Source organism: Phoca vitulina, unplaced genomic scaffold (genome assembly GCF_004348235.1).
Source record: "Phoca vitulina isolate PV1807 unplaced genomic scaffold, GSC_HSeal_1.0 scaffold25, whole genome shotgun sequence".
Classification (NCBI taxonomy): Eukaryota; Metazoa; Chordata; class Mammalia; order Carnivora; family Phocidae; genus Phoca; species Phoca vitulina.
In genome coordinates this window covers 11,271,493-11,289,344 of record NW_022589728.1, presented here as the reverse complement: position 1 = coordinate 11,289,344, position 17,852 = coordinate 11,271,493, and the positions used below count along the sequence as shown (strand labels likewise).

General features: G+C 40.8%; 1 protein-coding gene across 1 annotated transcript in view; it reads left to right on the top strand.

Moving 5' to 3' along the window:
- The first annotated feature begins 2 nt into the window (after positions 1-2).
- The window catches only part of TOX (thymocyte selection associated high mobility group box), a 291,825-nt gene continuing 273,975 nt past the window's right edge, over positions 3-17,852 (top strand). The window contains exon 1 of the mRNA XM_032421864.1: positions 3-376. Coding sequence (XP_032277755.1) covers positions 275-376 — 102 coding nt within the window. The 5' untranslated portion in view covers positions 3-274. The remainder of the gene's footprint in view (positions 377-17,852) is intronic.

Below are 17,852 nucleotides of genomic sequence, written 5' to 3'. Positions count from 1 at the left end.
CCGGGAGGCGGCGGCGGAGCAGGCTGCGCGCTCGGCGCCGACGGGTGCGCGCCGCGGCTTGGGGGAGAGTTGAGCGCTTTTCCCCCCTCTTTTTTTTTCTTTTTTTTTTTTTCTCCTCTTCTTCTTAAACAAACCACAAACGGATGTGAGGGAAGGAAGGTGTTTCTTTTACTCCTGAGTCCAGACACCTCTCTCTGTTCCGTCTAAGCTTGTTTTGCTGAACACTTTTTTTAAAAAAAGGAAAAGAAAAGGAGTTGCTTGATGTGAGAGTGAAATGGACGTAAGATTTTATCCACCTCCAGCCCAGCCCGCCGCTGCGCCCGACGCTCCCTGTCTGGGACCTTCTCCCTGCCTGGACCCCTACTATTGCAACAAGGTGAACGCTCTGCTTTTGTTTCCACCGTGTTCTTGCTGCTTGATCCCGGGAGGGGGGCGGCGGCGGCGGCGGGCCGGCTCGGTTCCCGGTGCCGGTCGGCGGAGGCCGGTCCCGGGCGCGCTCGGCTCGCAGCCCGCTACAGCCCTGCGTGCGCTTGGGTAGTAAATACTGTGCAGCAGCTCCGGGGGTTTGCCAAACACCGCGATTGTGCGGAAAGTGACACGATTTGCTCGGATTCTTTCCTTCCTGCTGTCCGCGACTAAGGCTCCCTGACTAGGTTTGCCGGGGGGCGTTTAAAAAAAATTAAGAGAAGACCACGGAATACTTTGGGGGTGTGTCTGGGGTCCGGGAACGGAGGCAGAGAGTAAGAGAAGTCAGTTTATTTTCTAGTTTCCCCTTCTCCCTCCCGCCCTCTCACGGGCTGCGGGGACTCGTGGCACCGCTTCCCTGACCGGGATTAGTTGCCAGGGGAGCAGCCGGGAGTCGGGGTGCAGGGACCAGGGAGACGCCTCCGCCCCCCGCCGGGACAATTGCTCCACAAGTCTTTTGTTTTCCCAAACCCTTTCGGGCGGCTGAGCCCGGTGTTCGGACGCCGGTCTGCGGGCCAGGGTGCAGCGGGTAGCCGGTTTTGGGGGACAACTCCCGCTTTGGGGGGGGGCGGTAATTGCAAGTTTGTTAGAAGCCGGCGAGCGCGTCGAGTTTACGTCCGAAGCTCCAGCACTCCGCACGGGGCTGGAGCAGGGTCCCATGCTGGGCTGTACCCACAGCCCGGTGACCCCAGGTGCCAAGGCCGCGCGGGACCCGGGCGCGGCTGATCAGGCGGGTGGCCCGGGACGGGGGTTGGGGCGGGGGGAGCCGGCCGGGGCTACTGCTGAGCTCCGCTTGTCCCATAGATAGAATAGTTAGGGGGTGCGAAGGGAGGGTGCTTCTCCAACTCTCGGCCCCGGGAGGGAGGACGCGCGGGGACCGGCCTCCGAGAGCAGCCGCAGGGCCACGGCTGTTCTCGCCTCGGGCTTATTGGACGTGTGTACGCGGTCCCGCCTGGTGAACGTCGGCTGGGAGGAATGAGTTCTCTGAGACGCTGGGCGAGTGGTTTAGACGCCCAGCTCGCGCTCAACCTGCCTGATACTTTATCCGCTGCAAGCAATTCCTTGTCGGCCCCTCGGTGAATTCCACTGGATAAATCGTTGGGACTCCTAATATTTGCCTGGTGGCGAGGCATCATCAAACAGCTTTTTTTTTTTTTTTTTTTTTTTACGTGATACAGAGGTATTTAGCGCGCTGCATCCTCAGCCCCCGGGGTCCCCACCACGCCACCCCCTCGCAGCTCAGTCTTGGTCAGTCGGGACACACACACACACACACACACACACACACACACACAACTGTGAGTTAAGTGAACCACAGATACCACTCCGGGCAGAAGCTCCTTGATGTTGTGTACAGTGTAAGGCTCAGTAAAAGGGATGTGCTGTATGCCTATGATGGATAGGCAAGTTTGAAACGAAGGAAATATAGACTTGTGCAAGGCAGGAAGGCTTTTTATCGCACAGGGAGCTCTTTAGCTCCGAACAGGTTGGAAAGCTCGGGTAACTTTGGCAAGAGAAGTTTGTGTGATGAAGTTTCATTATTTGTTAGTAGCATAGTTCTTTTATTTTAAAATCTGTTTTGCCTTTATAAGCAAGTATTTTGTGTGTGTAACATTCTGTTTTGCTCATAGCACTAATACTAACAAAAATAATAAAGTAGCAGACCTATCATGGATAGTAAACACATCTTCCAGAGTAGTAACCAGTACCAAAAAGTCAGAACCATTTTGGCAGTGAAACTGGACAAATCTTATTAGATTTATCGGTGATTTTAGGCTCCAAAAAGAAGGTAATGACTTGGATACACATTTCACTTGTCATTCTTGTGATAGTAGGGTCAGATTTAATTTAAAAGTTAAATGCTTTGGAAAATCAAGAATTACTTCAATATATTAAATGATTTTCCAATTAAGTGCTTTAAATAATTTTCGTAGGTTGTGCTGTGAATTGAATAAATTAATTTAGAAAGTCTTCAGAATTTCTTTACTAGCTCATTGAAGTTCCTTTTAAGTCCCCCCGTGTATGAGGAGCAAACTGTTCTTTTTAAATGCAAATTAGCCACCCTTTCTATAGACTAGTTGCAAGTCTTCTATTTAACTTATCCAGGGAATAATGGATTTTTAAAGATGCAAAGTCATGATATACTTCTAATAGTAGGAAGAGACTTCATGGAAATGCTCCTCCAAGAACTTCTTCCCCTGCCTTTCTCTGTATAGCAGTCTATCAAATATATTTGTCACTGATCCCCCGATTATATTAAATATACTGAGTAGGTTTGGTAGGCCCCAGAAAACCCAGACACTAGTTTTTTCTACTCCGTCATGATCACCACTGGTACACAATTTCTATCCAGCTTCACTATTTTAGTTGCTTAGAATGTAGTCAACTAGCATTCATTTTTGCAATGACTCAAGTGGATTTGCAGGGATATGGAAGATGGGCAGAAGTTTGGAAGAGGTGAAATAAGAAATCTGCATCTACATTTAGTAAAAACAAGTTGGATCAGACTTCCCTAAAAGAGCCAAGACAGCAAAGTAAACCTTGCGTCTTTCAGAGGTGTAATGAATATGTGGTTTATTACAAGAAACAGTCACTTTGTCAGGTTATTTGTTTTTAATAGGTTGATAAGATCATAAATTAATAATTATCTTTATTTTAAATCTGTCAACACTTTTGTAGTTCAAGTTGGTGTGCTAAATCCCAGTGGAACCAGTATCTTTATGTGCTTCAGAATCATGCAGTTGTACCTATAGTTTTCCCAATGATCTTTTTTTCAATGTTAGAAGAGACCCTAAATCCACAAAATGAATATCCTCTTCCCGAAGCTTTTCTAAACTAAAAGGAGGTTGTGTTACCCTGCTGACACTTTCCTGCTGCTGCTCTATAGATTGCCAAAACGCTACTTACATTTTTCAGTCAATAAACTCCAGAGGAGGAATTTTTTTGGAAACAGTTTAATCTACTATTGCTCTATTGTAAGAGCACATTACGTTATGAGGACATCACTATGCAAACTGGCCTCCATTTTCACATAGCCCATTGCGGGAGAAAAGTGAGAACAATGCGGATGATGTTGGTTATGGCAACGGTGCGAGGCATCTCTTATACAAACAGGAGAACGGATGGCATGTTGCTGTATATAGGTCAGCCTTTGAAAGAGCAGCGTAGCTCTTAGACTGGACAGAAACATGCAGGCTGAAAGTAACAGTGTTCACCTCTTGGAACTTAAAGCATGGCCACCTTTCAGACATTGGGAGATGGTACCATAGTCAGTTTCATCTAATTAAGACTATTTTAAGTAACATTGTATCCCTTAATTGAAATTGCGTTAAAGGAGCTCACAACTGGAGTGCAGTAGTAAAATATAGTCCTATTTTTTGTTCTAGTTGAAGGTGTCAGAGCATCAGTTTAAATCTATACCTACGGAGTAATAACAGTTCCTTTCAGTTTCTTAGTGCAGTGTCATTTGTAAAGATTGTTTTCACTGATTTTATGCTAAATTGGGACAAAGAAGTGGCACTTTTTCATTTTTACAATGATGTGATGTGTTCAGTTCTTGCTCAGTATCTGCCCACATAAGGAGCAGTAATACAATGATGTTATGACATGGCTAATCACAGGGATGCTGACCTCTGCCAGCAGTGGGTGAGGAAATAATGGTCTTCACTGTTCTCAGTGGTTGCTTTTGTGGAATCAGGTCCTGAATCTTTCTTTGCTTGGTTTAGACACAGGGAAGTCCAAGACACAGACCCATGCTTAATACTAGTTATACACAGAGTAAAGAATAATGGCCGTTTGGGATGTTGGGCTTTTGTCATTGAAATGAGGAAGGACAGTGTATAATCTTTTCATATAAACATAGGAAGAAGGACCTGTTTGTGATGAACTCAGCATTGAAATGTCAGGGCTAACATTAAACACTCAATAACTTTTGAGAAAAACAAGATTCATTATTGTCTCTGCTAAATCTCCTTTGAGCTTATTTTCGTATTTAGTTAGAGCATTATGTCTTGTACTTTAATGTGACAAAACTTATCACATCTAAAATACAGGATGTGCAAGCACACATTAAGGTGGAGTCATTATTCCTACTTTAATAAATGTAAGAAAAAAGAGGAGGATGGGAGAAGGAGGAGGAGGAGGAGGAAGGGGAGGGTTATAAGCAATTTAGAGCATCATGCTTGATTAGTTCTCTTATCCACCTCCGTAACTTCTAGGACTTTAGTAAATTCATAGTTGATACTTGGGACATCATTAGTGTGATTAAAATTCCCCTGAGAGTTTTATTGGCTGGATCTTTCTTAAGTTTTGAGGTCCTTAAAATGTGCTTTAAATAAAATTTTTATAGGTGAGAAAGAGCATAAAACAAGCAATCATATGGTTTTGGCCACTAAATCAGATATCATACAAAAACCTCAAATGTAGCTATCTTGACTTTGTGGGATATTTCACTGTCACAAATTCCAATTTTAAATGTCTATGAGAAAATTGTAGTTATGGGTTTTGGAGAACTCAAATGCTATTTTTAACACAGCTTATGTGGTTTAGTATGCTCACAGTTTATCATATATATTTAAAGTTACTGAATAATGATATTAAGGAGTGTTTTAATATTTTGCTTAGTTAGGAAAACTAAACTGATATTTATTTATTTATTTATTTATTTATTTATTTATTTATTTTTTAAAGATTTTATTTATTTATTTGAGAGAGAGAATGAGATAGAGAGAGCATGAGAGGGGGGAGGGTCAGAGGGAGAAGCAGACTCCCTGCTGAGCAGGGAGCCCGATGCGGGACTCGATCCTGGGACTCCAGGATCATGACCTGAGCCGAAGGCAGTCGCTTAACCAACTGAGCCACCCAGGCGCCCTCTTGAAAGTGGATTTTTAAAATCTTTTTATTGGGTGCCTGGGTGGCTCGGTTGGTTGGGTGTCTGCCTTCGGCTCAGTCTCGGGGTCATGAGTTCAAGCCCCACTTTGGGTGTAGAGATTACTTAAAGAAATGATTTTTATTTTTATTTTATTTTATTTTTTTTAAGATTTTATTTATTTATTTGAGAGAGAGAATGAGATAGAGAGAGAGCATGAGAGGGGGGAGGGTCAGAGGGAGAAGCAGACTCCCTGCTGAGCAGGGAGCCCGATGCGGGACTCGATCCTGGGACTCCAGGATCATGACCTGAGCCGAAGGCAGTCGCTTAACCAACTGAGCCACCCAGGCGCCCCTAAACTGATATTTAAATACTATCTTAAATATGCTGCTTATTGTAGATCTTTTTTAAATGATGTGATTGTAGGGGATGTAAGAACAGGAAAGAAATAAGGCACTTGAACCTGGAAGAGAAAGGGAAAGTTCCAGGTTTAACAGTGGCTTTCTTGGGACCAAAACTGGGTCTCAAATATTGGTTTCGTTATGTGGAACTATTTTTGTGGCCATACCTTTTTGTGATGGGCTCAATTCAAGAGAGGGATAACAGTAGAGAAGTGGAGGAAAATCTTATTTAGCTACAAAGGATGATTTATTCTAGTGTTTTCCAACATTTTGCTAGGATACTAGAAAGTTGAAAAGACCCTGGAGATATTTCTCAACCGCTGGTGATCCTTCTTGTCCTGATTCGAAGCCTGCCCTCAGCAGCAGGTCTATCTGTATGCCTCCTGCCTCTCCCCCCTCCCGCCTCCCCCCTTCCCAAACACCTCCAATCCAGGAAGAGCCTGGCACCCTGGCTTCTCTCCGCCCCAATCTTAAATTGAACCTGGGAGGTCTGTACCTTCTAATGTGAACTCTCCTCCTTCTCCTCAGGAATGTGACTCAGCATTGTGGTTATCTTGGAGCGCATGCTCCCTTTCCTGCTTGTCATCACTGTTACCATCATCATGTTGACATATCCATTCTTCCTCCAGTACCTGACCTTATTTTCTGGTTAAGGAAATTGGAATCTGCCAGTCTTCGGGTTCATATCCACTTTTTAAAATCCCAAATTAGGCTCTTCTCTTTTTCTCCATTTCCCCGTCTGAGTGAATGACATAAGGTTGTGCAATGATAGACCAAGAAACCATAGATAGGATGCTATGAGGGGAAATAACTATGGTGGCCATTTCTAAGCTCTTACTAGTTTCCTCCTTCCCCGCACATTTTAAGCACAGTGTATTTAGAGCTTGGAAACAGCTCCTGGAACATCCCTTTCAGTGGTAAATCTTTATTTAGGTTGTAAAATAGTATGAAAGTGGGACTGTGGTCTCCCGATCTTTAGTTGGCCAAGTTAGGTGAGTTATGCTTACAGAAAGTAAATGGGTTAACAGACTTAAGTGTTCTCATCAGAATGTGCATGGAGAACTAAAATGGGAAGAGTAGGACACACAGAACTTATTTAACTAATCAATTTGGATAACTTATCTTACATTTTAGCTCTCTGAACGTGCATCTCCAGGTTCCTGGGAAGTCTTAACGCAGAATATTTATCTTGTATCTCAATAAAAATGAAATGTAATGATCATGACTTGATCGAATGCTGTTAACAATTACGTTTTTAAAATATTATCAATTGTTTAAGATAAAACTTACATTGTAGGGGCGCCTAGGTGGCTCAGTCGTTAGGCGTCTGCCTTTGGCTCAGGTCATGATCCCAGGGTCCTGGGATCGAGCCCCGCATCGGGCTCCCTGCTCAGCGGGAAGTCTGCTTCTCCCTCTGCCTTTCCCTCTCCCCCTGCTTGTATTCCCTCTCTCGCTGTGTCTCCCTCTGTCAAATAAACAAATAAAATCTTTAAAAAAAAAGGTAAAACTTACATTGTATACAACCAAATCCAAGAATCTAAAATGTACACCTTAGGAGAAAACAAGACTGTAGTGAACCATAGTTAATAAATACTGTGGCCCCAACTATAGTTCTTGCCTCCAAGAAGCTTCCGTGTGAATCATCTAAAGACTTGAATGCCACCTTGTTTGTTTAAATTGAATTTAAGCAAAATTCAAATATGGGAATATTTACTTTTACCAGTGCTAGAGATACTTTCTCGCCTTTCCTTTACTTCCATTTTGGTGTTATTGATATATTTTTCAATTGATCTTTGCACTTCTCAGAGTCAGATGGCCTGTGGTCTGCAGTGGTTGATGGGACACGCAGTCGGTACTGAATCGTGCTAAATGGACTGTCCATTCGCAAGCTGGAGCGCCAAGGCCATACAGCTTACATCTGCCCTAATGAATTTGAGAATTTTTTGTTTTAAACCATGCAGGCCAAGTTCTATCCCAAAGAGCAATTTCTCATTAAAAACAGTTGAGTTATAAACTGCTTAGAAATGTGGTTTATAATGGAAGTGCCAACAGACTGTTAATTATAGCTGTTCTTCCATAATACTTTGAGACATGGAATTCACATTAACCTGAATGAGCTTTTCCTGGTTACAACATGTTTCTCCCTATAGCATTCATTTTGAAAATGGGAACATTATATTGCTCTGTGCTTGGATGTTGATGGTGCAGCAGAAAAGACCAGAAGGAAGATAATGCCAGAAAGAAATCCCCTGCTCTTTCATGACAGGAGGTACCAATATTTTTCCAGACCTCTGTAGTTTGGTCTATGGCAAGTTTGCCTTACTTGATGAATAATTTTAAAGCTAACTTTTAAGCGCTATCTTCAGATTTCCATTTTACTCATGAAAAATCATCATTTATACATATTTATAATACCAAAGGTCATGTACCAATGTTACTATTAATGCTTTTCGTTTGTCCATTTTTCACTTTGGAGTTTTAAATGCTTCTGCTTTAGCCAAGTATTTATTGGTTTTCATTCCCGAGTTACGTGCTTTTATGAAGCTATCTTGAAAGGACTCCTAATTAAACTAAGGCCATGCATGGTTGGTTGATAAGCAGCTTTGCTAGTGGCCAAGAAAATATAAAGTATTTTGAGTTACTCTGAAGACCTACACGTTATATGTGTCTGATCCACACCAGTGACGATGGCAGCTTCTACATAGAATAGCTTTCCACTGATGTCTTGGAGCATCTATCTGGGGGTTACCTAGTCAGAGATATTGGGGTGTGTGTGTGTGTGTGTGTGTGTGTGTGTATGTGTGTTTGGGTGAGTGGTGTTTTCATGTGTTCCTCATGTCCTGGATATATTTCTGGCCATACATGCATGAGAATTTATCATAAATGGCAGAATCTATCAATGTGTACAACAACAACAAGGGAAATCATACTGGCTTGTAGGAATGCCTCATTACCATTCCATTTTAAGAAACGTAGCCATATTTCACAGGAGAAGATGCTTTCCAATGCTAGGGCTTTCATTGGGCATATTATAACCTGATAAGATTAAAGAACTAGACCTTTCTGAGGAAAACCATAGGCCTCTCTGAAGAAAAGACTCCTTTTTGTTCAAGATTTGAGATAAAATCTGAGGGCCCTTAAACCTATGTTGACTTACTCCCTAGGCAAAATAAATATAACCATGGAAAGGATATGATCCCTCCCCCTCTGTTTTCCACTCTCTTTAGAAGCCTGACTTCGTTGTGTCTGGTAAAAGTTCTGACACTAAAAGCCTTTAATCCACCTGTGTCCCAGTCTGCCAAGTATTCACTAGGAAAAATATGTTTGTATCAGGGAAGTCTTATGAGAATTAAGGAGTCAACAGAGACAGGTTATTTTGAAATCCTGTGGTGAAAGATGTTCAAAAATTCAAACAATGTTAGACCTTAGAAAATTATCATGTTCTGGGCCCACTCCTTGTATTTCGGAGTTGTTGCCTGTTTAGCCCCATGGGGAGGGAAGCTAAAAGTTGAGTACAACTGCTGCAGAGGGAATGCCCTCTTACAGCTCCTGACTTCAGGGAAGCGAGCCTGCCCCTCTGTACCTTCTTCTGATGGATGGGTCAGAGCTGCAAAAATACAGTGTGCAAGATTAATTACCGAATGGATCGACTGGGTCTAAAGATAGTCCAATTACACTGAAAGCGTATCTGTGCACCACCTGATTTTTCTGAAGTCTTTTAACTCAATTAAATGGTTAATTTAAAAAAATGATGGGGTAAAGTGTAACGTTCATTGGCGTCTTCATACATTGTAAAAACCAGTTCTTCCTTTCTATGCCAACAGGCCTCAGCCCCAAATGCCAGCAACAATTGTATAAAGAGAAATGTTAATAATAAAGAGTCAGGATAACCTTTCAACAAAAAGTATATTTTATCATTTGGCAGATGCAGTCATGAACATTAATCATAGAAACCTGCAGATAGTAGAAGCTTAATATCAAAGCTAATGATTTATTTTATGTTAATGACTTTCTGCCAGGGCATAAAAGACTGTTCATAATGGACTCTCCGCGCTATGTTCAGTTACTAAGGCTAATGGGATAATCTTTTCTCTCCCAAAATTAAGCTTTTTGAAATAAATTATGCTGTTACTTTTCAAGGTAACTCTCAAAAATTTACTGCAAAACTAATCTTTTAAGAACTGCTTAAAGAAATAAAGAGGAAGAAAAATCCCAAAGCAGCTTTTCTAGTTCATGAACAGTTTTACTTAATTAGAGAGAGAAAGTTTGCATGTATCCTAATATCCCTGAACTTGTAATGCCCAATAGTTGTAAAGTCAGCCTTCAGTGACTGACGACATCTGCCTTTTGAGAGTCAGCCCCTGTGGGTACGGCCCACAATTGAACACGTTTTCGTCGATTACCAGCCAATAATGAGGGGAACGGTAGTAAAACGTTGAGTTGTTCACTGGGAAGTTTTAAAAATCATGTTTACAATTAGTTATAACCAACATTATATTTCAATAAGAGATAATTTGCCTACTAAAGTTCACATAATGTGCTAATCATGTCTAGTGGTTAATAAAGGCCTCCTGCCTCACTCCCCTGATGGCTATAAAAGGCTATTATATTCACGGCAGTGGTTCAAGTACAGCTGCTGTGTGTTAATAATGCATCATTGTCCCACTAATCAACACACCAAAGGTCAGCACCCCTAAGCACCTAAACCACCTCTTCTCTTTCCAAAATATTTATGAACACCTTAAAAGCGTATCTGTTCATTTCCCTTCGCCTCGAGTCCGGTAATTCCACTCCAGGCTACTTGTGTGATAAAGGTTTTGTAACCTGAGCTAGGTCACAGAGGAGATGAATATATATTCACACTAATTTTCTCCCATAAACATGTTTCCCATTTCCACAGCCAATGACTGAATTAGTGTAGGGTTGTTATAGTCATGAGCCCCTTTATAATGAAGTAGGTGTGCTCCCAAATGAGCATGTTTTCAGATTGTGGGTGTTATTTAAGGAGACATTTTGGAAGGAAAACAACTTTTCAATAACCAGAATCATTTGAAGTCTGCAGAGCCAGTCGGGAAGTGGGAAGGGGTATTTATAATCGAAACAGACAGGAATCGGTGTTAGTTTATAAACCCGATACAGTAGTGAAGTATTATTTGCTTAATTGTTCTTTTGGCATAGGAAAGCAATAATAGTAAAAGCTTCTTAAAGCATATTTTCTGCACACAAAACACATTCACGTGGGATTTCCATTTTGCTAGAAAATCGTGCAAATCAATAAGCTAGCACTTATCTGCATTAAAATTAGGTAGACAACAATTTATGGGCACAGTGATAGTGTAGTTCTCTTGATACCCTTGGTTAGTGTTTAAGATAATCCTTGCTTTGTGTCCTCAGAGAGAAGCCAAAATGTTAAGTGAACAAGATCTCATTTTCCCATCTTGTATTATTGTCTCTGTTTTCTGTTACTCATTTTGATAACCTTGCATGTGTGTGTGTGTGTGTGTGTCTCCTTCCTTTATGATTTGAGAACCTTAAATGTTTTAAGAGAAGAAAAAGAAATGAAACTCAACTATGTTTCCATCATCAAGAGAAATGCAAAAGACGAACTAGGGGGAGGAGCCTCGTTTGTGCCGCACATAATGTACAATGGTACATTTGTCATGCTTTAAACATATAATGCCGACAATAAAATATGTACAGGCGCAGCTGTGATCTATGAAGTCCCTGGCTCCGGTGCCATTGTTTGTAGTCTCTACGGTTGTCATACATTGTTCTTTGCACATCATACCCTTACAGCAGAATTTGACACAATTTCTAGCTTTCAGCCTGCACCATTTTCATTGCACAATATACATGAGTTTGACAGGGTGTGTTGAGGAAAACTCTGGCAAGCAATTGATATTTTGAAGTGGCAAGCGTTTCAGCAGCTGCCTGCTTGTGAAAAAGGAATGATAAGATATACTGTATTGTTAGTTTCAGGGAGAGCATTAAGGTTTAAGCTCTGTAAAAATGTACACATTATTCGTCAGTGGCGAAGCAAGTCTTTTATGTTTTTTAGAGCTTAGCTCGCCGGCTGATGTGAACTAGAATGACATTGGTCAGTAAATGAATAGGAGTACTTTGAATTTGAACTGCTGCCAATTTTGCACCAACAAAGGAACTGACAAAAGAAAGATTTTATGTGAAATGCAAAGCACACCCAATGTTTTGGGGGCGGGGAAAGGGAAGGGAAGGAGAGAGAGAGAGAGAGAGAGAAAGAGAGAGGGAGAGAGAGACAGGGAGAGAGAAACCCACACGGGAGAATATTCTTTCACACATACTCTGGAGGATACCAAATAGTTAAAACACATCCATTTTTCATGGCTCATCGGCTACGACCTAAGCTGTTTTATCTAATGTTCTTTAAAAACCTGTTGTAGACACATAGGCTTTCAGAATTTGTTCATATGGAATTTAGAGTGTTGTTCTAAATATCACACTGTGCCCTGGAGGCCTGTTGGCAGAATATCAGAATTGCCCACTGCTGGAGTCACCAACTCTCTCTCTGGTAGTGGGAAATTATAGTTTAATCAGTTATGGCACTTTTAGTGTGTGACGTTCATTAGCGAGGCAATTTGTCATGACTGCTAATGGTCAGAATGCATCTGCTCTCTCCGTTACAGAGCGCGATAAGGAAGAAGACAAATATTTCAAGATCTGATAGTATTAACTTGTTTCAAATTTGTAATCCAAGGTTAGTTGCTCAAAACAGACACAGCAGCAGATTAACAAGCATCCTCTATTCAATTTTACTGGGCCCTGTTTTTAGGGATTTATGACTTTAAGACACACTAATGTGCTATTATGAAGGGCACAGTCTTTGATTAGATGTTCAACAGAAAGTAAGTTATGAGCAGAGTAACTTCTGGGTTCATCTGGAAAGAATTTATGTGCATAATATTTTCTATAGAGCTCCATAAATTGAAAGGTTTGATGCATGCAATATTTCTGATAGGCTAAATATTCCTCTTATGATTAAAAAAAGTCACTTTCCCATTGGTTTATAAAGCAGTCAGTCACTTTTCAAGTGAGATTAGCTTCCCGATCTATTTGAAAAGTTGTACAATTCTAGTGAAAAATTTCAAGAGTGAATTAGAAACATCACGTTTCCCGCCCCCCCACCCCAGTACACTGCTTTATAAGATCATTGTTCATTGTTCTACATGGGAAAAGTTAAGAAAGATTCCGCCAGTTGAAAAGGCTGGAATTTTTTTATGTATATCTCATGTTTTCTAGATATTACATCACATAGCGTGCCAGACAAAATCTTTTTGACACATTTTCATTTTTAATGAAAGGCCCTTAAATTCAGAGCATAATGATTTCTTAGAAACTGAACCCAATCTAGGTAAAAAATTCGTTCTTGCTAGTAACAAAAGCTGTTACTGTTTAAGTTCCTGTTGAGCGGTTAGTTGGTACGCTTCGCTGAATGTTGTCAAAAAGGCTTTCCTCATGATTGACAACCCGGCAGGAATGTGAATGGAGATTTTAATTGCGTATCATGTGTGCATATCAGAGTGAGCGAATTCATGACTCTGCTTAGCTCCATATCTCTGCAGGTCAGCCGTGCCAAAAAATGCTCTTTTATGTGCAATTTTTCCAAAAAGAGAAAGGTGTATGTGTACTGAAGTCATCCGTTATTCATTTCTGAAGTGAAACACTTGTGTTCCCTTAGCCTCCGAGTTTGAAAGTGGAACAGAAATCCATTTTGAGATTTCTTTCTTTTACTCTTTGCACTTACACTTGGATGATGTAAATTCTTTTGAGTTACAAGTTGGGAAAAGTCTGCCAGAACATATTTTTCTTATGGCACTTGTTATATGAAGTGTGTTTATCTTTCTTTTTTTCCTTTTTTCCCTAAAGAGTACTTTGAAAAGAAAGAAAAAATGTAAGCCAGCGGAAAAAGTTACTGAGGTCAATTGCCTTTCTATATAACTTGCAATCTTTAGAAAAGGTCTGGGGGTGGGTGGAGAAGAAAGGATATATTTCTGAGAGGGGGAAAGAGTCATAAAATTGCATCTGAATTTTGGTTAAAAATACCAAGAATGCTGTGCTTATGGTAAAACGACATTAATAAATATATGAATGTTCATTTCTTAGAAAAAAATCCTTTGGGCGCCTGGGTGGCTCAAATGGTTGGGCGTCTGCCTTCAGCTCGGGTCGTGGTCCTGGGGTCCTGGGATCGAGTCCCGCATCAGGCTCCCTGCTCCGTGGGGAGCCTGCTTCTCCCTCTGCTTCTCTCTCTCTCTGTCTCTCATGAATATATAAATAAAATCTTAAAAAAAAAAAATTAAAAAAAAAAAAAGAACTCCTCTGCCGAAAATGTAAAGGTCAAAGTTTATTTCTGCCGTCACTTCTTTGCCCAGATGTAGTGGTGGTGATGTACCATTTATCTTTATTGAGATGTCTCACCCCAACACACATGAGATTTTCAAAGTGGGGTAAAAACTTACTTTGTAAAGAGACTTTGGCTACACTGACTCCCGACCGCTCAAGAACTTCCTAATGTAAAAACACGACAAACCCAAAATGTGTGATGAATATGCTTACATAATTTTTCATTGGCGTGATGTGAAAATTTGGCATGTGGATTGTAAATTTACCACATAGCTACTTTTCTATGTCATTTTTGAATAGGTGAGAAAAAGATTAGTGCCGGGGTCATTTTAAATAGAGCCATAAGAATAAGTAGGGGAATGTTGAAAAGATGGTGACTTTATAGCCTTAGGAGATCCCATGGGACTTAACTTTGTTCTCGCTCTAATATGTTATCTCAACACATTTTAGAACATATCAAATTGCAGGCTGGTGAGTCAGCCCTTTTTATAGCATGCAGTGCAGGGTGATCGCTCTATGAAGGTACTACTGTACCTTTAAAACGCCGAAGAAGAAAAATCTATTTTATTTTAAAAATCTAGCTTTATGTATGGGTGACATTTTTCTAATGTTATGGAAGACTATTTTGTACTTTATATGGAGAGCTCAGGCAAGGAAAAATCTATTTACAAAATGAAAAAAAGTGCTCAGCTGAATGCATTTCACTTTTAAAGATGATATTCTGGTAATGAACTTTATCAAGCAGAGAACATTTCAGTAAAAGTATTAAAGTAGTTCCTATTTCGGTTGCCTCACTTAAGGCCGTGTCACTGTTTCCATTATAACTTCTTATTTTCAGGTAGCTCTAATGCAGTCCCCATACAAATATTTGCACAGGGATGAGATGAGAATATTTTAGTCTAAGAAGTAGACTTTTTATTTAGAATGCACTTCTAAAGAAGCGTGGGGCTTTGTTAATAAGGCACATTTAATTCGTTCCTAGAGATTGCAAAGCATTCACTGGACAGCACCTGTGTGCAGAGCTTTATGCTGAGTGTTAGGCGCGAGATGAGGAAGCGGTGGGCCCTGCCTCTGGGTGGCCAATCGAGGGAGGAATACAAAGGACCAGAGCAGAGCTGTGGTATAAACTGATGTGATATGAGGTCGGTGCTCAGAGTGCTGGGGGTACAGAGAACGAAGTAATGGGTTGAGGTTGAGGGAATCCAAGCTGCTTCCTAGAGGAGATGGCATTTCAGTTGGCCTTAAGAACTGGGCCTCGAGGAAGAGGAAAGTTACTCCTATTTTTGAATTAATTTTTATATTCTTACCTCTTTTCGAAATGACTTGAGGCAACTTAAAATTAAGAAGCAATGCCGACAATAAGGCTATGAATAGCCACGCAGAACATTACAGCCCCGGAAATGGAGACACAAGCATACTTCTTAGCTTAGGTATTATCACTATAATTAAACATTAAATTTGGCCCTTGCTCTCTCATAGAGCAAAAATGGAAACACCCTGAGTGACAGAATTCGGATTACCTGAGAGACGTGTGAACACAACTTCTTCATGGGTAGGAAGTTTTCCTCTAATAAAAGGCTACAAAAGATATAAAATGAGGAAATGCGTGGAGGTGACGCATGGCGGCTATCTGAAGCGTGATCAGTTATGGTGGCTGGGTTGAGACTGAGGTATCTGTCGTGTGAGAAGTTGGGCATGATGGAGGAGGAGGGGCTCACTGGCATAAGAACCCGGAGAAAACCAGGAACAACTTCCAGAACGAGGAGAATGAAAACAGAATAAAACAGAAACCTTGAGGAAGGTAACTGTTGTCATTATAGAGTGGAATTCAAATCACTATTGTCAGTGGGCTAATGTTCTTCCCTAAGAAGAACGTCCCAGAGAAGATTGATTACTGGGGGAAATTACATGATAAAACGAATGATCAGGTATTGATCTGTTTTCAATGACTTTTCAAATCAGAGATGAATGATAAGCTTTTAGTAGTTTTCCACTTCAGCCAAAGGGTTGAATTGTCTTAAAATCTAACTTCTGAAAGAGTACTAGAGTGTTGTAGCCTATAGGCAAATTCTTTTGTTAATTAATCAGCCAATTCATTAGCAATGAATATTAATGCTGTATGTGTGGTCTTAGACGTATACCTGCTGAGCTTACTTCCAAAGTTGTTAGCGAACGCTTTCCTGAAATTTCTTGTTCAGTAATAAATATGCATACAATTATCCGTAAATTTGGGAAATATCTTAAAGTGTTCAAGCATATTCAGAAATGTCTGTCAGCAGTTTCGAAGGTGCTTCACGATCTTCAAGTAGCCACAGAGCAAAGTTCTCAAGTTTTCTGTGGAAGTGCCCTGATAAATTTACAACCTGAGGTGTTGGAGGACAGGACAAATCCAGAAACGCCTCTGCAATCTACATAGGTCTTAAAAGACTGATGTTCCATCTTTAAGAAATACATGGATTTTATACTACATACCATAATACCTCCATGTCTGTTTTAATGTGATTATGATACTGTAAATCACTTACCATCGAGACAACTCTATGTTCCAGGAAGATAGTCCTTGTTGCTCTACAGTTCTACTTGGCATACTACTCTGCTCCTAGGGGGTTGAGTTTGAGAAGCATGGAAGAATGTAATGGTCTTTTATCCATAAGAAATAGTTTGGGGGCCTTGTAGAAGTCTATCTTGTTTGGTCATCTCTCCCACAGAAAATGGGAGAGATGCCCACACTTACTATTTTCTTGACTCTCACTAATGCTCTATTTTTCATTTAAAAAAAAAACAAAAATGCTTAATAAAGTACTTGAGTTTAGCCTAAAATGGAAGAGTATTTAGCTTAGGGCTCAATCATTGCTGGTGCAGAGGACATGGTGACATTCCCAGTAAAGGGAGGGAATGGTGAAGAGGAGGGAGGCCAGATACCCACAGGTGGAAGAGAGAAATCCTGTAGTTATGGCCAACCTTGATGCTTAGTGATGGAAGAAGGTAGTCAAGAGTCAAAATATAATGCCTATATTTTTAGGCATTAGTGTATCACCCAACCTGAAAAGAATTTGGAAAAATCCAAGAAAAGGAAAAGTTGGCAAAGATGTTGAATGATTATGGTGACGGTTGAGGAAGGGGGGGTGGGGTAGAGGCAGATGTATATAGATCAGAACAAGACCCCTAATGTAACAAGTGGCTGAGGCTTGGATCCCCCCCACCGTCCAGTCTGTCCCTCCCTCGGTTCTTTCCTCCCTTCCTCACCCCACAGGCAGACATAATTTGTAAGACGACTGACATTATGTTCCAGATTCCTTTAAGCTTATTTCTTAGATGATATCTTACTCATGCTCTCCTACCTACATCCTCACCTGCCTGCAATGGGCTTCTGTTTTGGGGCAACCATCTTTCTCCTATCTTCTCTGTCATCATTAACACACACTTCAGTGGACTGAACTGTCTTGAAAAAACAGTAGTTTTAATTATGCAGGACAGAATGGATAGATTTTAGGTGTGTGTATGCAAGATTTCCTAAACAAATGCCAATCTACCCTATATCCACAGCACCTGACAAATCAGGGTTGGCTGGCTTTTTTTTTTTTTTTTTTCCCTTACTTCATTTAAGCCTTAACCTGTTTTTGAAATGAGTTCTCTGTAAACAGTCAGGCATGTGTAAATAATGGATATTCCCTTTGAGGACAAAAAATATGCCTTTTCTTCTAGAAATTCGATTTAGGCAGATGAAGCCTTTTAGATTCTTC